Below are 20715 nucleotides of genomic sequence, written 5' to 3'. Positions count from 1 at the left end.
ATTTGGAGTGCAAAGATTCTGAGCCGTGATGATGATGACGACGGGTCTTGGTGGTGCTGGTGGACATGGCACCCGTTGCAGTAGCAGCAGCTACTCTTGAGCACCTACTGTGTACATGCTGGCATGGTATTGGCACATTTTCACGTTCGTTTACTCAAAGTAGGTATTAATATCCCATTTTACACGAGCAAACCGAGCTCAGAGAAGCTGAGTGGCATGCCCAGAGTCCCACGATCAGGCAGCGGTGTGATGTTGGCCCTGCTCAAAGCTCTGAGCTGTGTGACTGCATGGCAGTTGCCAACCCCTAGGAGGGGTGGACCACGTGGGGCAGAGAGCTCCCGGAAGTAGGCTCAGAGCATCCCTAGACTCTGTCGTTCTAGCCTCGAGTTACTTAACGAACTGTTCCGTACATAAGAAAAGCCAGGATGCCCTCTCTGAGCCTCTGTTTCCTTGCCTATAAAATGGAGGTGATGACTCCTCTGCTCTGTTTGTATTTGATAAGGTGGCTATGAGGTTAAGTGCAATTCTGTGTGTGGTGGTGATGCCAGTATATCATTATTACTAATTTTTATTGAGAGGAAAATCTGGGTCTGGACTCTTTGCCACGGAAGCCCCAGAAGTGGGGGCACTGCCAGGGGGCCTCTCAGGGAAGCCACTGGCAGGAAAGGCCTGGAGCAGATGATGTGGGTCCCTCACTGTGTCCCCCGGTCAGTCCTGTCATTGTAGTGCACAGGGTGACCTCTAACCACCCAAGGGCTTCCTCTGGAGGGCCAGCCCCTGCCCCAGGTGAAACGCAGAACTTACACCTCTGGGAGGAGCCCCACCATCAGCTGGTGGGCATCGTTGGAAAAATATGGGCTGTGAGTGCCGCCACCCAGTCTCCAGTGAGAAGAAGCTCCAGTGTCCCATGGTGGCAGCTTGTGTGACACCTTGCCCTTGATCGGCTGCCTACCTTTCCAGTCTCACTCCCCCTCTTCCTTCTGGGGCTTCTTGGGAGTGCCTCTCAAATAAACCATGTGCACCCCAATCCTGGTCCCAGGGTCTGCTTCCTGGGGAGCCCAAACTAAGGCAAGGCCTAAAATGCTCCTAAAATTTCTGAGGCCCAAACAAGAGGAAAAGAGATATCAAGTCTGGAGAAATCCTAAAAATAGAAAGAAAACCACTGGCGATAATCTAAACTAGAAATTTTAAACTTTCCGTTTCTCTCCAAAAGAAGAACTGGATCCTCTTTTTTCAAAGCAGGTGCGACTTGTGGGATCTTAGTTCCCTGACCAGGGATTGAACCCGGCCCCTTTGCAGTGAGAGTGAAGAGTCCTAACCATTGGACCGCCAGCGAATTCCCTCAGAAGAGGTTTTATGTAAATAAATGCCTAGAACAGTGCCTGGCACACAATAAGTGCTCAAAATATGTCAGTTGAATGAGTGAATGTTATATATAAAGTATTTTAAACTGGGGAAGGAGACTTGAGTCCCCCCTTCTTCCCCCCCGCTCCCCCACCATCCCCACAGTTAGGCACCCAAGGAGGTGAAGCTTACACCTAGCACAGGCCTGCACTAGGGCCTGGAGGCAGGGCTGGGCCTGGATCCCTGGCCTCTTCCTTCTCCTGTGTAGCCCCCTCAGTGTCCCCTCCCATCCTCCTGGGCACTGACCTGTGATGGTGAGGATGCAGAGGAAGATAGCTACCAGCGCCTGGATGCTGATGCCCACCTGGGCGGCCACCTCCTCACACAAGGTGAACTCGCCGCGTTCGTTGCACTTGCACACGGTCACATCCAGCATGCTGGTGCCTGTGAGGCTCGGCCTCCCGTTGTCCGAGATGAGCACGGGCAGCTGGTGGACCTTGGTGCGCTCTCGGTCAAAATACCCGTACTTGACTGTGATGTTGGCCGTGTTATCTGGAAACACCAAGTCCTCGGAGTCAGGCTCTGCGGCCTGGAGTGCCCATCCTCTCATCCACACTGCCTGCCGCCTCCAGGAAGCCCTTGGTGACTGCACCAGCCCACGTGCTGCCTGGGCTGTGTCTCTGCCCTTGGCACCCCCTGCCTCAGGTTTTAGCCATTTGAGCGCAGGTCTGTTCCTCCAGACAGGGGATGTTTTGGGCAGCTGCTTCGACCTAGCCTCTAAGAAGGACTTGGCCAGAATGTAAAACCCTTGCTTTCTGTTTCTGTGGGCAAATGATATGCCTGACCCGTAACTCTACTTCAATAAAAGGTGACTGTCAGCTAATTAACGCATTGTTTCAAGCTTTGATGAGCAATCAGGGGGAAATAAAGTCTTAAAAAGTCTTTTAGCATTGGGCTAACTTCTAAGGCTGTTTCTGCTATCCCTGAAAATCCATTAGAAAGTAAAAACAATGCACAGTTCCCTGGGGCACGGAGGGAATGATTGCATATGTAATTGAGGATTCCCTGGTCAGGCTGGAATTGAGAATGCGCTTTGGCCCAAACATAGGCTCTCCCTCTCAGCTCCAATCAATCCATGTACAGAATTCCCCAGGGAGATTTTTTAACATGCTGGTTTTTCAGAACCGCCCCCCTCCACTCCTCCTTCCTTTTCCCCCTCCCCTCTCCCGCCTTTCTGAGTCAGTGGCTGGATAATCTGCCCTTTGTTGGCTCCTAGGAGATGATGATGGTTAGAGGGTCCAGGGACTCCCTGTTCCAGGGTTTACCTAGCTGTGTGGGGTTGGCACACTCAGGAAGCCAAAAGCAAAGGAGGCCATCTTTTAGATTTCAAATGGAAGCCATGGCCACTGACACTGTATGAGGGAAATTAGAGATTTCTCACTATACTCATTTAATATTGTAGCAGGACATTTATGTTCTAAGTGAATCTGAGATCAACAAGCTAGTCTCCTGGTCACATATGGGGTGTCTTTGGGTTGGTGTTTAAGCTTTCTTCTCCATTGCAGCCCTCCTCTGAGGCAGGATTGAGGTGGGCGCTGGGGATGGGGTGACAGGTATTTTTTCCATATTATTTACTACTAAAGACAGCGGAATGTTGAATGGTCTGTCATTGACTGTCCACGCGTCATAGCCACCATCCCCATCCCACAGGAGGCTCCTTAAGGACGAGTCTGTGGCTGATCCCCTGGGTCTGCCTCTCGCTCTCAGGGACCCCACTCCCTGACCTTCCTCAAAGGTGGCAATGGCTGTTTCTATACAAGGATCCTCACCAACCACAGTGTTGCCAGTTAGGGATGGGCAGGGATTCCACCCCATTCTGGGTGAAGGATTGTTCTGTTTAGACCCAAGGGGGATTTTTTGTGTTTTTCTCAGGAAGGTGCAGAAGCCACGGAAGCCTGTCTGCTTTTGGCTGGAATTCAGTCAACTCAGCACTGACACTCGGAAGCACATACTCATGAGAAACTCTGATTGGCCGCTACTGACATCACAGGGCTCTCTAGGCTGTGATTGGTGGACCAGATCCTGTCCCGAGGACACCTGCTGGTAAGTAGTCATTGTAGCCAAATTAAAACACTGTATCCTTGGCATTTCGGGTTTCAAATGTCCAGTTTTGCCTCTTTGGAAGCAACCTCAAAGTTCTATGTCATACAGCAATTTGCAGTTGCGCTGAGCGCAGGAAGGAGTCTTTGGCTAGTTTGTGAACCAAGCTGTCTACACCGCATATCTGTTCTGTGCTCCTCAGTAACCTGAGCATCTTCTGGGGAAGGGCAGGCCATGTGGACGTAGCAGTGTGCCAGGGTGGCTCTGACCATTGCACAGACCAGTTAGGTATGTGGTGGGAATTGTACAAAACCCCCTGTAACTTGAAAGCCCCACTGAGGGCCTGCCCCCAGTTCAGTGGCTTGGTCCTTGACCCTGGCACTTCAAGACTCAACCCCGTCCCCGAGCCCCCCAAGAGCCAGCCTGACTGCCTTGAGGCGCACCGTGATTATCCGTGAGGGTGAAGTTGCTGTCCTCAGTGCTCAGGGAAAACTTGAACTTCGCATCTCGTGGTGTTATATCCTTGTCTATTGCCGAGATTTGCACGACCAGCTAGAGGGTGGAAGATGGGGGCCGGTCATTAGCGGTGTTGGGTTGGCCGGGGTTTCAGTGATGGGGAGGGACTTTGGGTTTAGACCTGACCGTGGCTGCCTCTCACCTGTAGCACTAACCTAAATGGTCTCCACAGAGCCACTCTTTCTACCACCACCTCCCCGCCAATCTACTCACTACACATTCTCTCTGAGCCTCAGTTTCACCCTCTGTGGGGATAATGTCACCTTTCCTCAAGGCTGTTGTACAAGTTACATTAAACTTAGTGAAATGCCGGCTGACCGTGGCTGGGAGGTGCTGCCCCTCGGCCTGCCCCAGGCGGACGCTGCCTTGCCCTCCCACCTGAGTTAGACTCACCTTGCCCTGGGCAGCGTTCTCACACACTTTGGGCTCGTAGGGCTTGGCAAACTCTGGGGCGTTGTCGTTCTCATCCAAAACTTCGATGTGGACCTGCACAATGGATTCTTTGCCCGTGGGGGTCCCTGCGGGGGAAAGGACTCATCACTACAGTGGGTTCAGCAGGTGCCAGCCCTGGGATTAGAATGTATATGGATGGGAGTCCTGGAGGGGCGCTCTTTTTGCAGGAAGAGGGGGTTATGGACATCTGGAAGGGAGGCCAGGGATGGCCTCCTGGTCGAAGGGAGTGGAAGAGGAAGGGGGTAAAGCTTCAAGCACAAGGATATTTGCTAAAGAATTAGCTGTAAGAATCGAAAAGGTGAACAACAGAAGTGTATTTTTAAAGGTTTTAATTAAATCAATTAAGTAATTATTAATTCAGCAATTTAAGCAATCAAACTGATTTAAATAAATTAATTATGAAATAATTGAAAAGGTAAACGATCTAAGTGAGATTGCATTAATAAATTACGTCAGTTTAAAAGAATGGACTGTGTGGCTGTTTGCAATGCCCAGGTAAATTACATTTTAAAAATTACAGTCTTTTTAAAAAAGATATTTTAGTACCATGAGAAAATGATTCTGGAATAAGGTTAAGTAGAAATGCAGGATATGATATTTATACAAGTATTATGATCTCACTTGTATAAAAATACATATCGTAAAAAGACGAGAGGAAGTACACTACAGTGCTAACAGTAATTATCTGTGTACGGTGGGAATATGAGGGTATAATTTTCTTCTCCTTTTTTGTGTTTTCCGTATTTTAAAATGGGCAGCCAACTATTACTATAAGAGTTAAAAATTGTATGAGTGAGATTAGATGGGGAAGAAAGGGGCAAAGACTGATCTGGACAGTACGCAGGAGTCCATTGAAGCTGACCTGGCTGCCAGGTGGGGGACGTGCTGCCAGCAGGAAGCAGGGGCCCTTCAAGGTAGCACCGGTGGGGCCCTGGCCAAGTCACCCCCTGGGCCCTTGTGCTCTCTGTGTGAGGTGGGAATATTGATCCTTCTCCCAGAGGACAGTTGTGATTTTCTCATAGAGGCTAAGAGTGCACAACTCCGATACTTGCCTTTCCCTTTGGCAGCAGTTACCCTAATTTCTGGAGAATCTCACAGTCTTGGAGTTGGAAACTGCTTCAGATTTTGAATTCAGCCCACTGACTGGCACATAAACACCCTCCAAAGCAGCCTTTTCCAAACGACCACACGGCACTCGTTCAGTGCACATTCCTTGGCCCCACTGGACCAAAACCTCCAGGGAGGCATCTGAGAAGCTCTGTGGTTAAGAGGTGCCTCAGGTGACTCTCATCACAGGGACACCTGGCAGCCTGTTTCGGAACAGTGCTTCTTATACTGTAGTGTGCATGAGATTCTGATTCAGTCTGGGGTTGGGGCCTGATGTTTTGCTCGTCTAACAAAGTCTCAGATGACGTGGATGCAGCTGGTCCATCCACACTTGGGGATGGAGGCGCTACAGCATCCCAACCGAGTGGTGCATCAGCAGGCGCTTACAGCACCTCTGGAGACCCAACATGATAGATTTTGACGATTTGAAAAGGAGAGGAGCCCAGGTCCCCTGGCAAATGGGGCCACTCACCACTAGAATCCAGCTCTTTGGCCTCCACTGTCAGGTTACACCAGGGGTAGACTTCTCTGTCCAGCTCCTTCTCATTGTAAATATTCCCCTGCTTGGTTATTCCGAAGAACTGGCCCTTGTCACTTGTCCTGCGGATGGAGTATCTGCCCACGGGAGAGAGTTTCAAGGTTTTCCGTTGTTCTTTGCTGAGTCCAAACTCCCCAGCGGGACAGATGAGACCCTTCAGGATCTGTCCCTTGCATCCATCCCCCATCCTCCTCTCACTGCTCATTGCACTTGACCACCCAGAGGGAGTCAGAGTAGTGAGATAATCCCTTTGATGTTGGCCGTGTTGCCATCACTGGGCTGAGGGTGGTACTTGAGACTCCATCAACAGCACTTTCACAGTTGAGGCAGGTGGCACTATAATCAACTATACCACAGCTTGGATCGCATTTTGTGATTAATGAAAAGATAGTTGGGCAAGAGCCAGGAAGAAATAAAAAAAGGGGCTGGAAGAGGTACGAAGTGATTGAAAGGAAATTAAATTTGTGAAGTAAAAATTGGAAAAGTTCTTAAGGAAAATGGCATGAAGAGAAGAAAAGAGAGATGAAAATATATAACATTCCAAATATATATATTTCTAATACTGAGGAAAATTCCAGAACAAAGAGAACAGAAGAAATAACAAAAGATATAATAGAAGAAAACTTCCTGATCTGAAGAAAGGCCTAAGTTTATAGAAGAGTCATTGATATCAGGCGTAATTTTAAAAAGAGATCAATATTTAGCTATATCTTGATGACACTTTTGAATTTCAGAGCTATATAAAGAAACCAAAAAGAGTCCAGACAGAAAAGGTACGTCCTTATAAAGAAAGAGAAATCAGACTCACCCCAGACATTCTCACAAAGTTAAATGCTAGGACGCATTGATAATATTTTTGATTTGTAAATATGCAAGGATTCGGGAAGTATATCATCCACAAGATGGGTCCTGAAAAAAATTTTTTTGAAAACTCACTTCATCTAACAAGTGTCTCAAAATAAAGTTAAAAAAAAAATCTGGTTTGGGAGGAATTAAAATTAAACTATTGATATCTTTATCATATATAGGAAGGCAATGGTGTGTGTGTGTGTGTGTGAGAGAGAGAGAGAGACAGAGACAGAGACAGACAGAGAGAGAGACAGAGATTTTTAACTAGAAAATATTGGTCCAGGAAAACATTTAAAATTTTACAGATAGAAGCAAATCTCACTGGTAGAAGTAAAAATGCGTGTACTCTATCCAAATATCTACGAGAAAATAACATGAAAAAATAGACTCTACAACAAAGATGGAGGAAGGGAAAAAAGTAATTAAGTTTGAGAAATAGCAAATGTAAAACAAGATAAAAGAAGTAAGATCAAACATATCATTTACAATGAAAAATGTAAATAGGTTAAACACAAAGCATCTCAGTGTAGATTAAAAAGCAAAGCCATGAGGACACGGGGGGGAAGGGGAAGCTGGGATGAAGAGAGAGTAGCGTGGACATATATACACTACCAAATGTAAAATGGATAGCTAGCGGGAAGCAGCCACATAGCACAGGGAGATCAGCTCGGTGCTTTGTGACGACCTAGAGGGGTGGGATAGGGAGGGTGGGAGGGAGATGCAAGAGGGAGGGGATATAAGGATATATGTATACATATAGCTGATTCACTTTGTTGTACAGCAGAAACTAACACAACATTGTAAAGCAATTATACTCCAGTAAAGATGGAAAAAAAAAAAAAGGCAAAGCCAATTAATTACATTCCAGTTTCAAGAGACAACTTACTGCCCATGACCTAGAAAAAATTAAAAGTAAAGGTTGGAAAATTTATTTCAGGCAAACATGGGTAACATGAAAACAGGACAAACTTTACATCAGGCAACATGGAATTGAGGACAAAATGTCATAAGGATGAAAGTGACAAGTCATAATGAAGGTAAAATAGTTATAAACCTTTGTTAACTGAATAGAAAAAATACATAAAGCAAAAGCTTAGATATTCCAGAAAAAAATGGACAGAAAGACACACGAAGACAATTGCATTACATCACAGAACAAGTTAAAGCAAAGCCAAAAAATGCCCTACCAATTGTAAATGAAAAAAAAGTCTCTTAAACCATTGGATCAATGAAGAAATAAAAATTATCATTATAGACCATTTAGAATAGAATGGCCATGAAAACAGTTGTCCTAAAACTTAAGAGATGTGATCAAAATGGAGGTACACATTTGTCTTTAACAGGAAGACCTGATAACAGAGAAACATTAACTCTCCCCAAATTGGTATATAAACACAATTCTCATGAGAATTCTGATGCTTTTTTAAAAACTGAAGAATTTTATGGTTCATGTGGAAGAATGAATGTTTGAGAATGCATTAAAGATATATAAAGTGAAAAAACACTTGAGGGAGGGACTTGCCGTAGTGATGAAATGGGTATAGTATGATCCAAAAAAATTTTAAAACAATCAAATCCCCCAAACAAACAAAGGACAAATCCACCATAAATGTATGTAGATGTTTGTGTGGTCACGAAGAAAGGCATGATAGGACCACAGCACACCATGAACATGAGTTGTCTGGAAATCAGGGTTATGATGTTTTCTTTATAGATCCTTGTGTTGTTTGATTGTGTGAAATAAACACTTTTTCCTTTTGTGGTTTTGGGAAGACAAATGTAATAAATCATGTTTAGCGAAGGGGTTTCATGGATGTCAAGTTGGCTGCTCTCTTGACTGTCACATCTCCCCAGACGGGACCTGTGGGAGCTCGTACCTCCCCTTCAAGGTAGAGCAGACAACGGGAAGCTCTGATGGCCAGGACCATGCTGGCCTGGGCAGAGCAAGATTCCACCTGGCCACATGGGTTAGTGGAAGAGCTTGGGCTTCTTGTCGTGCCTCTGTGCATGTCCCATGTACCTTCCAGGAGAAGCCAGTTTCCCCCTCTGAGTCCTGGGCTCAGTCCAGCAGGCCTAAGAGCCTCAGTGCCTGGGTGGTGTCGTGATCATCACCATCGTCACGCCTTCCACCCGCCTTACCTGATGCTCCGCTTAGCGGCATCGGGGTCCACGGCCAGCACTGAGCCGATCAGAGGTTTCTTCTGGTTCTCCCGCAGTTGGAAGTGGTAAAAGGGCTGCTGGAAGGCGGGGGGCTCGTCCACATCTGTGACGTTGATGATGACACGGGCGATGTTCTTGGTGGAGGTGCTGCTCAGGTAGCGGAGGTCGATGGTGGGGTCCGTGGCCTCGATGGTGAAGCTGTATTGCCGGATGCGTTCATAGTCCAGGGGCTGCAAAGGGAAAACTATGGTGAGCACTTGCTCTGAGCCAAGCACGTGGTGGTGATTTTCACAGCAACCCTGCGAGGTCACACTGGGATGACCCCCTTTTTTACAGATGAGGGGGCTGTGGCCTGGCTGTCTTCAGCTGTCTCCCGTGTATCCTGACCGTGGCTCAATTCCAGGTATTGAGGACAACCAGTGGATCAGCCACAGTCTTGCTATCAAGGGGACCACAGACTAGTGGTTCTATCCCCAGCTCCTTAAAGACATTCCTTTTCTTTGTGCCTTTGCTCAAGTCTCTCCTCCTGCCCTTGCCCGCTTGGCATACTCCTATTCACCCCTCAGGAAGCCAATCTGAAGGTAATCAGATGCCCTCTCAGAACCCATTCCTGCCCCTCCCAACACAGGTAATTGCTCCCTGCCTGGGTACCCTTTATGTCTGTGTGTCTGTCCTCCCTACTGGCTGAGAGCTTTGGTACCGTGGAGGCCGTCTGACTCCCCCCCTGGGTATATCTAGTCCCCAGCACAGGGCTGGACCAGAGAAGGACTCGGGAGAGGTCTGCTGGAGGAATGGCCTGGCTCAGGCAGAGGGGTTCTGGAGTGTCCCCTTTGAGGCAGGTCATCACTGGCCTTGGCCTCCCAGTCCTCTGCATGGCCATTCTGAAGCAGTCTGTGCCCCTGGCAGACCTTCCCTCCTCTTCTAGATTCAGCCAGTCCAACTGCTTTCTCAGCAGCAGCCGCTGCCAATGGCCACCCCCTCCCCACGGCATTCACTATTTCCTTACATGCTGATGGCTTTCAGCTGCAAGCACTTGTAATCTTCCAGGGCTTTCCTGGCCCCATGCCCAGGGCAGATCAGAAAGTGCCAGAGAGGGGACTTCCCTGGTGGCCCAGTGGTTAAGAATCCGCCTTCCAATGCAGGGGACGCAGGTTCGATCCCTGGTCAGGGAACTAAGATCCCACATGCCACGGGGCAACTAAGCCCACGTGCCACAGCTACTGATGTCCCGCTCTTCAACTAGAGAGCCTGTGTGCTGCAAACTACAGAGCCCACGCACTTAGGAACCCTCGCGCCACAGCTACAGAACCCACGCGCCCTGGAGCCTGCACGCCACAACTAGAGAAGAGAAAACCCACACACCACGACTAGAGAGAAGCCCGCAGGCCACAATGAAGAGTCTGCATGCTGCAACTAAGACCTGATGTGGCCAAAAATACATTAAATAAATAAATAAATCTTAAAAAAAAAAAAAGGAAGAAAGTGCTGGGGAGTGAGCCCCCAGGAGCCCTCAATCAGCCCACAGCTGCTGCGACTCTGAGGCATATTCCACACTGTCCCCCAGATGTCCCCAGCGGGACTGCACCCCACTCGCCCATGGTGTTCACCTGCTCATTGAGGAGCCTGTATTCGCTTCCCTCCTTTTCACATCTCACTGCTCCTGGGGCTTCCTGAGATCACTCCCCAAGTAAACTATTTACACCCAAATCCTTGCCTCAAGGTCTGCTTCCGGGGTAGCCCAGCCTAAGGTACTGACCCTTCTGTCCTGGCTCCCCTTCCCAGCGCCAGGGTCACAGTGTCCACGAGCACACGGCCAGCTCCAAACTGACCCAGAACGTGCACCTTTGGTGGCCTCTGATCCGGGAGCAACCCCTGGCTGAGTCCTGAGGAAGCCGGGAGCCCCCAACCCCACATCTGATGTCACTGCCACAGGTCTGCGAACCTTCATGGGCTTGATGATGCCCTCGTTGCGGCTGGGGTCAGGCTCGATGGTGAAGGTGTCCCTGTACTCGCCCTGCACGATGCTGTACTTTGTCTTCCGGTTCTGGGGCTCGTCTGGGTCCTCCACAAACAGAGAGCCCAGGGGGCTGCCCACACGGATGTCTTCGGGCACAGAAAATAGGTACCTGGCTGATGCAAAGAGGCGCCCCAAAGGGCACTGGGTTAATGAGATAGATGAGGCGATTGTCCCCATACTATCCCAATACATTTTGTTACAGGAAACGGGCACAATAAAATAGTAGTAGTAGTAGTAGTAGTAGTAGTAATTCCTCTGGAACTTTGTGTCCCAAGGCAAAGAGGTTGTGCTCTGTCCTTCCATCCACCTGACAAATAGTTATCAAGCATCTGCTGTATGTCAGGCACCTTGCTAGGGGACCTGTTAATTGACGATTGAGAGAATCTCTGCCTTCAGGGAGCTTGTGCCGTACACAAGGAGGCCACTTCGGGAAAACCCGCCTGTCCTTGGGGTGGCTGAGCCTCTGCATGAGCCATCAGCATTGGAGTTGCAAGTGATCAGTCATCTGACTTTCCTCCCCAGCCCACCCAGGGTGTGTCAAAAGGGGGGAGAATCAGTCTGTGGATGGGTCAGAGCCCAGCCCTGGCTCTGGCTCTGGAGCTTTGCTGAACCCCTGTTCCCCAGCTCATGGGGATTTTCTAGCTGGGGTCTGGGTTTTCCTGAGCCCGTGGGATCTGGGTGAAAGTGGTCCTATCTGGTAGTGGGACTCTGGGCACACGGTGGCACACAGCAGGGAGTGTGACTCCCTGCTGGCCTGTGAGGGCTCCGTGGCAGGGGCAGTTGGACAGCCTTGGGAACGTGTTCATAGATGGGGAACACCGGAAAGACACCCCTGACGTAGGCCCGCCCTGGGTTGGAGAGAGAGGTAGACAGATGCCAGGATCCTCTCTGAGAGCTCCCGGGTCACGGAGCCTGGAGTATCCCAGCCCTCGCCCTGCCCGGGGCCCTAGGGGAGGGGCTCACACTGTGTGAAGATGGGGAAGTTGTCGTTGACGTCCTGCAGAGAGATCAGCACGGTGGCCGTGCCCGATTCCCCCCGGAGGCCCTGGGCATCTCGTGCTTCCACCACGATCTCGTACTTGGCCTGCTTCTCTCGGTCCAGGTTTTTGTTCGCTGTGACAATTAGTCCTGCAAAAAGTGTCACATCAGGAGCCGTGTTACTTGGGGAGCTTTTTTTTTTTTTTTTTTTTTTTTTTTTTTTTTTTTTGCGGTACGCGGGCCTCTCACTGTTGTGGCCTCTCCCGCCGCGGAGCACAGGCTCCGGACGCGCAGGCTCAGCGGCCATGGCTCACGGGCCCAGCTGCTCCGCGGCATGTGGGATCTTCCCGGACCGGGGCACGATCCCGTGTCCCCTGCATCGGCAGGTGGACTCTCAACCACTGCGCCACCAGGGAAGCCCACTTGGGGAGCTTTTAAAAAATAGTGATGCCCAGCCGCTACCCATAGGGCACCTGGCTTCAGAGCTCCCCAGGTGATTTCACTGTGCAGGCAGGACTGAGAGCCAGGGGTGAACCACCTTCCACCTCCATGCCCTGCACTGCTAGGCCAAACGCTTTGGTCCAGTATTGGTCCCAGCCACCTGGAGCACTGGGTTGAGCAAGAACCTGAGGCCACATCTAGGCTCAGAGTGGGAAGAGTGCTGTGATGGGTTAGTGATGGCTGCCTTGGTGCAGCGTAGGTTGTGCTGTGTGTTTGCCATCACTCTGAAAGATGGCTTGCCTCAGGCCTGACCACCTGGACTTCTGTCTTGCTCCCAAGACTCAGTCCTTACAGTTTTTTGGGTCACGTGGAGTGGATAATGACGATGGGCCATGTGCTCATTACATGTTACCTAATTCAGACTTCACACCTACCGTACAAGGTGAATATAAGCTTCCCCCGTTTTGAGATTAGGGCCCTAGCTCTCACAGAGGTCAGTTGACTTGCCCAAGGTCTTTAGAAGCAGTGAGGAGCAGAAATGGGTTCTGAAACCAGATCCATTTGATTCCATAGCTGGAGCTGCTAACCGGCATTCTCTTCCACCTCTCGTGTCAGTGCTTGGGTCCTGACTTTGTCCCCTGGACTTGAGTTCACGTCTTGGGCACCTGTCTGCCTCCTTCTGCCCTCACCAGCCACCTTGTCTTGACGTAGGGTACGGACTGCCTCCAAAGGGTGGTGTAGGTCAGTGGTCAGTGACACCTGGCAGACTGGGCTTCCCTCGGTGCCTGCACCTCCACCCCCTCCAAGCCAGTGCCGCCCCCGGGGGGGGTTAGTCACACAGACCAGAACCACGGATGCTGAAATGTTCTTCTCCCTTCAGGAGTTGGTACACGACAGAGGCGTGGTCTGCCACAGTGGGGTCATCTGCATCCATTGCTGTCACCTGGATGACCGAGGTCCCTGTGGGGAAGAGAATCCAGGGTTGCTGCTTTGCGATGGCCAGCCCCTCACCCCATTCCCAGATGAGGGCCGGTGGGGCTCAGGCTGTTCCCTGAACCCCCCTCCCCCAGGTCTTGAGGGAGAAAAGGCTGCTTTGTTTTCTGAGGAGCCTGCCTGGGGGCAAAGTGCTGGCAGTGGTGGAGGCCCAGCTCCGTGAAACATGAAGGGCAAAGAGAACAGGTGGTTTTCATTTATGGGGGAAATGAGGGAAGAGGTGAGTGGCTGAGGTCATGGGGAGAAGCAGTAAGGGCTGCTTCTTCCTTCTGGAAGCATGAGAACAAGAGAATAGGAAGGGCCCCCAAAGGGCTGGGTTCACATCTCTTTCCCCTTGAACTCCAGGCTCCCCATACTTAACAGGAAGGTCTGGTCCTGAGACCTGGCGAGAGAGCCCGGACTAAGGGCTGGGGAAGGGAGACCTTTTCTGGCACCCCCTGGAGGCTGGGGGTAGAATTGAGGAAGGAATAGTCTCCTCTGGAGGCCTGGGGTCCAGGCTGCTGACACACCTTGGGATGAGGTGTGTCCCTGTCCCGCCCCCCTCCACTCCTGTGTGGACCCCAAAGGTGACTCCTTGTCTTGGTGGAAGAGTTGGCCTCCTTCATGTGCAAAGGCTACGCTCTTGGCATGCCAGCCCTGAGAGTCAGAGCAGTGGGTGGCGTTGGCTCCAAAGAGTAACAAGACGTGTGTGTGTGTGTGTGTGTGTGTGTGTGTGTGACGGTCAGGACTCCGCCTGGGGCCAGGTCAGAGCTTAGTCTTTAGGGACCAGAGTTCCTTTCGAGTCATATAAAGTGGCAATATGGGCATCCCCATAGCTGCCCGGAACTCACTGAATCCTGCCCCAGGCAGTGAAGCTGCCAATGGGAGAGGTGCCTCCATGCCAGGGACGAGTGAGGGGAGAGGGAGACAGACAGACCGGGTACGTACCTATCCCTGACATCTCGGGCACGGAGGCATTGAACACCCGGTGCGTGAACACAGGCCAGTTGTCATTGATATCGTGAACTTTGATGGTGAAGCTGGAAGGAGACTCCAGGTTCTTCTCAGTGTTCTTGTCCACCACGAGGGCGATGAGTTGGTACTCAGAGATCTTCTCCCTGTCCAGCCTCTCAAAGGCATACACGTCACCTGTGCTCTCATCAACCTGGAAGACCTTGCCGGCAGACTCTCCTTTGAGCTGGTACTTGGTGTTCTTGCGGTTCACGCTTGATTTAATCTAGGAAAGGAGAGGCGCCGTGAACTGGAAATAGCAGTGGTGGCTGTGTGCGTGTGAGTGTGTGCCCGTGTGAGTGTGCCAGGGCATGGCATTATTAAAAAAAACCAATTATATCAACTTACAATTAAATGAATCATATTAAAAACAGAGGTAGGGGCTTCCCTGGTGGCGCAGTGGTTGAGAGTCCGCCTGCCGATGCAGGGGACGCGGGTTCGTGTCCCGGTCTGGGAAGATCCCACATGCCGCGGAGCGGCTGGGCCCGTGAGCCATGGCCGCTGAGCCTGCGCGTCCGGAGCCTGTGCTCCGCAACGGGAGAGGCCACAGCAGTGAGAGGCCCGCGTACCGCAAAAACAAACAAACGAACAAAGGTAACGTACTATAAATCTATTGCTTCCTAACACTGTCATTTTACTACATTTTACTATGTTCTCTTGAGTTTTTAAAAAAACAGTCTTATTTTTTACATCTTTATTGGAGCACAATTGCTTTACAGTGATGTGTTAGTTTCTGCTTTATATCGAAGTGAATCAGCTATACATATACATATATCCCCATATCTCCTCCCTCTTGTGTCTCCCTCCCACCCTCCGTATCCCACCCCTGTTCTTGAGTTTTTATGTTGATCGTATTGAATGATGGAAATATTGGATAATGCTGTATTAATGCACATCTGTTCCCAACTCTGCCTTCAGTGGCATCAAGTTGGTAGCTTGCAACAGACATGGTGAAAGTATTTATACCAAGGAAATTGGCAAATGCTACAAACAGGATCTTTTCCCCTCAAAAGCCAGTTGTCAACTATTTATCAGCACATCAGTGGTCTCAGTCATTTAGTTTTGGAATGGTGCATAAAATGTTCTCTTTTTGGAGATTTACAACATATAGTTCTGCAGAAAAGAACTCCACTGAGCTCTGTTTAACTCAGGATTTCCTATACTTGTTAGACCACTGAATCCTTTTTCTTTGTTACACATACTGTTAGTGTCCTTAGGAATAAGACTTGGAAAATCATGTGTGTAAAGCAATTTGCACAGGCTCTCAATAAATGCTAGTTGTTATTCACACTAGATGCCTACATTAAAGGATATTAGAAGTTTAGAATTGCTGAACATTTCATTTATGGAATCTTGGAAACAGAGGCTATTAGGAACATAAGCTAATCATATTTCATACATGTTGAATGGTCCTCCCATAGGTGGTTAGGGTGTTCAAAAAATAGAGTTCAATAACGTAAAAGAAAAAAATCAGATGCCTACAAGGTGCCAGCCTGGGAGCATAAAGATAGTCCAGACCCCATTCTTTCTCTCAGGGCCTGGTTTGAAGCAGAAGAGGCTGAGATTTTGATGAAGGGCAGCATTTAAGGGTCAGTTGGAACAAGAGCCTTGAGTGAAGGTGTTGCATCAGAAAGGCTGGAGGAGAACCTGAGAGAGAGTGGGGTCTCAGGACAGAAGAGGGAGCATCAAGATGGGTGTGGTCAGATCCCACGAGGTCTGGAAAGCATCCCTAGGCTTAGCAGGGGTGCAGTCATCGGAGCCCTTGGTGAGAGCAGCGTTAGGGGGTGGTGGATTGAGAAGCCGGACGACAGGGCTTTATTATTATTTTTTTTTTTTTTGCGGTACGCGGGCCTCTCACTGTTGTGGCCTCTCCCGTTGCGGAGCACAGGCTCCGGACGCGCAGGCTCAGCGGCCATGGCTCACGGGCCCAGCCGCTCCGCGGCATGTGGGATCTTCCCGGACCGGGGCACGAACCCGCGTCCCCTGCATCGGCAGGCGGACTCTCAACCACTGCGCCACCAGGAAAGCTCCCGGGTGACAGGGCTTTAGAGAAGAGTCGGGGAGGTGAGGAAGTGGGGACAGGGAGTGAGGCTCCTCCCCCTTGGTGGGCGGGGCGGGAGAGAGGTGAGGCTGTAGCTGGAGGTAGTGAAGAAGTATCCTGGAGCAGGGCTGCGGGTGTGCAGGGGCAGATGGTTCGTGGGGAGGTCCCGAAGCCCAGTGGCCGGGACATACGATGAACAGATGGGCAGGAGGCAAGAAGTGATGCGCCAGCGCTGGAACCTGTGACTTGGGCGGGAGGACAGTGGGGGTCAAGAAGGAGGGACAGTCTGGGGCCCTGTCTGAGTTACTCAGGGTTAGGATAGGATGGTCGTTCCAAGCCTGGTTCTGGTGGGTGCATTAGGATCCATGTGGGCAGGAGTAGCAAGGGGGCGTGAGTCAGCTTTGATCTGTTACTGGAATTCTGCCTGAGATTGCATTTGACTCACACCTAAACATCTTTGATAATTTCTCAGTATCATCAAATAAATAGTGTTAAGAAGACTTCATTTGGATATGACTTTCTGTTTTCCTTCCCTCCAACTTTTCTTAAATAGACTTTATGTTTTAGAACTGTTCTAGATTTATAGAAAAATTGAGGTGATAGTACAGAGGGTTCCCATACATCCTGTGCCCAATTTCCCTGTTATTAACATCTTACATTAGTATGGTACATTTGTTGTAATTAATGCACCAATACTGATATATTATTATTAACTGAAGTTCATATTTTGTGCAGATTTCCTTAGTTTTTACCTAATGTCCTTTTTCTGTTTGAGGATCCCACCCAGGATACCACATTACATCTAGTTGTCATGTTCCTTTAAGTTACTCTTGGCTGGGACAGTTTCTCAGATTCTCCATGGTTCTTTTTCTAATTGAAATATACTTTATTTACAATGTTGTGTTAGTTTCAAGTGTACAGCAAAGTGATTCAGTTTTATATATATATATATATATATATATATATATACACAAATATACATATATATTCTTTTTCAGATTCTTTTCCATTATAAATTATTACAAGATACTGAGTATAGTTCTCTGTGATGTATGGTAGGTCCTTGTTGTTTGCCTAGTTTATACATATGTAGTGTGTAGATGTTAATCCCACTCCCCCCACTATCCTCTTTGGTAACCGTAAGTTTGTTTTCTTTGTCCGTGAGGCTCTGCTTGTTTTTGATGACCGTGAGAGTTTTGAGGAGTGCTGGTTGGGTGTTTTGTAGGATGCCCCCTATTGGAATTTGTCCGATGCTTTCCTCACGATTAGACAGACTGCGGTTATAGGTTTGGGGGGCCCTCCCCTTTTTTAAATTATCCCTATATTTGGATATAACATCTTAATGCCGAAAGCTATGCTGACCCATGTCTGTGGATTCAGAAGGCCACTCAGCTCCCATTGTCCAGCAAACAGCTCTGTAAACAAAGGCTCCTGGCTCTGATCTTGGTAATCAGGGACTTCCTTCCCTCCGATGACGTCTTTGGAGCCAGGAGGTGATCCTTGGAGCCCTGTCCTTGCCTCTCCCAGACACCGTTGCTTCTTCCCAGGGTGGGGACTGCACGGGACCCTCTGTCCCCATGCCAGGTGCCAAGTGCACACTGTTGGCAGGGGGCGGCAGGCCTGAGGCTCTTCCTGCTGCGCAGAGGACTTCGGGCGAGCCGTCCAAGGTCTGCCGTGTCCGGCTGGGCGGCATGCCGGTGGCCCTGCTTGCTGCTGACTGTCCCTGACTCAGCCCGTGGATATTCGTTGGGGGGCAGCCATTCTCTTTGGAGGTTGATTCACGGCACACTCATCCCCTTGGGAAGGAGTAGATGGGCCGATGGCATTTTCCTCTAGGGCACAGAGTTCACATCGGTGTTGGGAGTCAGGAACCCTGTGCTTTCCTAGGGCTCTATCCTGGTTTCACTGTGTGACCCTGGGCAAGCGCCTTCCCCTCTGAGTAGCCAGACTGAAGGATCTGAATTTCCCAGCCATTCTTGGTGGCCAGAGGAGGCCTGGGCACAGTGAGCAGTGGAGAGGGCCGTGGGCAGGGCTGTGAGTATAGATTCCCCAGCTGGCTCCACCGCCATCTGCCATGGCATTTCTGGTGCTGAGGCCAGACTTGACCCTTCCCCATCTAGGGGTCGTTTCTGGCCTGTTTCTCTATAACCATAGGGCTCCCCCATCTCCAGCATGTGTGGGGTTCTTTGTCTGATACATGCTGCCCTTCTAGACCAGCGTGGGCAAACTGTTTCTGTAAAGGGCCAGATAGTAAAAATTTTCGACTTTGTGGATCATATGGTCTTTGGGACAATTACTCAAATCTGCCATTGTAGCATGAAAGCAACCACGACCATTTGTTAAGTGCACGGTGTGGCTCTGTTCCAATAAAACTTTATTTACAAAACCGCATGGCGGCGCAGTTCTACCAGCCCCTATTTATGTATTTATTTATTTAATTGAAGTATAGTTGATTTACAGTGTTGTGTTAGTTTCTTGTGTACAGCAAAGTGATGTATATGTGTGTGTGTGTGTGTATACATCTTTTCCATTATAGGTTATTACAACCTACGGAATATAGATCCCTGTGCTATGCAGTAGGTCCTTGTTGATTATCTGTTTTATATATAGTAGTATGTATACGTTAATCCCAAACTCCTAATTTATCCCTCCCCTGCTTTCCCCTTTGGTAATCGTAAGTTTGTTTTCTTTTTTTTTTTTTTTTTTTTTTTTTTTTTTTTGCGGTATGCGGGCCTCTCACTGCTGTGGCCTCTCCCGCCGCGGAGCACAGGCTCCGGACGCGCAGGCTCAGCGGCCATGGCTCACGGGCCCAGCCGCTCCGCGGCACGTGGGATCCTCCCCGACCGGGGCACGAACCCGTGTCCGCTGCATCGGCAGGCGGACTCTCAACCACTGCGCCACCAGGGAAGCCCCGTAAGTTTGTTTTCTATGTCTGTGAGTCTGTTTCTGTTTTGTAAATAAGTTCATTTGTATCATGTTTTTAGATTTGACATATAAGAGGTATCATATGATATTTGTCTTTCTCTGTCTGACTTACTTCACTTAGTATGATAACCTCTAGGTCCATCCATGTTGCTCTAAATGGCAAGATTTCATTCTTTTTTATGGCTGAGTAATATTCCATTATTTATAGGTACCACACCTTCTTTATCCATTCATCTGTTGGTGGACACTTAGGTTGCTTCCACGTCTTGGCTATTGTAAATAGTGCAGCTATGAACATTGGGGTTCGTGTATCTTTTTGAATTAGAATTTTCATATTTTCTGGATATATGCCCAGGAGTGGGATTGCTGGATCATATTGTAACTCTATTTTTAGTTTTTTAAGGAGCCTCCATACTGTTTTCCATAGTGGCTGCACAAATTTACATTCCCACCGACAGTGTAGGAGGGTTCCCTTTTTTCCACTCCCTCTCCAGCATTTATTATTTGTAGACTTTTTGCTGACAGCCATTCTGACTGCTGTGAGGGGATATCTCATTGTGGTTTTGATTTGCATTTCTCTAATAGTGGTGTGGAGCATCTTTTCATGTGCTTGTTGGCCATCTGTATGGCTTCTTTGGAGAAATGTTTGTTTAGGTCTTCTGCCCATTTTTGATTGGGTTGTTTGTTTTCTTGATACTGAGCTATATGAGCTGTTCATATATTTTGGAAATTAAGCCCTTGTCAGTCACATCATTTGCAGATATTTTCTCCCAGTCTATAGGTTGTCTTTTTATTTGGTTTATGGTTTCCTTTGCTGTGCAAAAGCTTATAAGTTTGATTAGGTCCCGTTTATTTATTTTTGCTTTTATTTCTTTTGCCTTGGGAGACTGACCTAAGAAAACATTGCTGTGGTTAATGTCAGAGAATGTTTTGCCTATGTTCTCTTCTAGGAGTTTTATGGTATCATGTCTTATATTTAAGTCTTTAAACCATTTTGAGTTTGTTTTTGTGTATGGTGTGAGGGAGTGTTCTAACTTCACTGATTTACATGTGGCCAGCCCCTGTTTTAGATCACAAGCTCCATGAGGGTGTGGACCGTGTCTGTCTTTGCCCCCTGACCATGTCCCAGAGCCCAGCCTTGTGCTTGGGACCATAATTCCTCTCACCAGTACACTGATCTTTCTTTAGCTGACCCTGCTTAGCTTCCAAGAAACTGACGTGGTGAGATTTTAAAGCACTGGAAAGGAATTTTTCTCCTCACTG

General features: G+C 48.9%; 1 protein-coding gene across 1 annotated transcript in view; it reads right to left on the bottom strand.

Moving 5' to 3' along the window:
* Positions 1–20715, bottom strand: part of CDH5 (cadherin 5) — a 37595-nt gene that overhangs the window by 4116 nt on the left and 12764 nt on the right. The window contains exons 3-11 of the mRNA XM_032614709.1: positions 14424–14712; positions 13347–13463; positions 12048–12212; positions 11010–11197; positions 9047–9297; positions 5993–6135; positions 4354–4478; positions 3888–3996; positions 1651–1896 (exon numbers count right to left, since the gene is read on the bottom strand). Coding sequence (XP_032470600.1) covers positions 1651–1896; positions 3888–3996; positions 4354–4478; positions 5993–6135; positions 9047–9297; positions 11010–11197; positions 12048–12212; positions 13347–13463; positions 14424–14712 — 1633 coding nt within the window. The remainder of the gene's footprint in view (positions 1–1650; positions 1897–3887; positions 3997–4353; positions 4479–5992; positions 6136–9046; positions 9298–11009; positions 11198–12047; positions 12213–13346; positions 13464–14423; positions 14713–20715) is intronic.

Source organism: Phocoena sinus, chromosome 19, assembly GCF_008692025.1.
Source record: "Phocoena sinus isolate mPhoSin1 chromosome 19, mPhoSin1.pri, whole genome shotgun sequence".
NCBI lineage: Eukaryota > Metazoa > Chordata > Mammalia > Artiodactyla > Phocoenidae > Phocoena > Phocoena sinus.
This window is presented reverse-complemented; position numbering and strand designations above follow the sequence as displayed.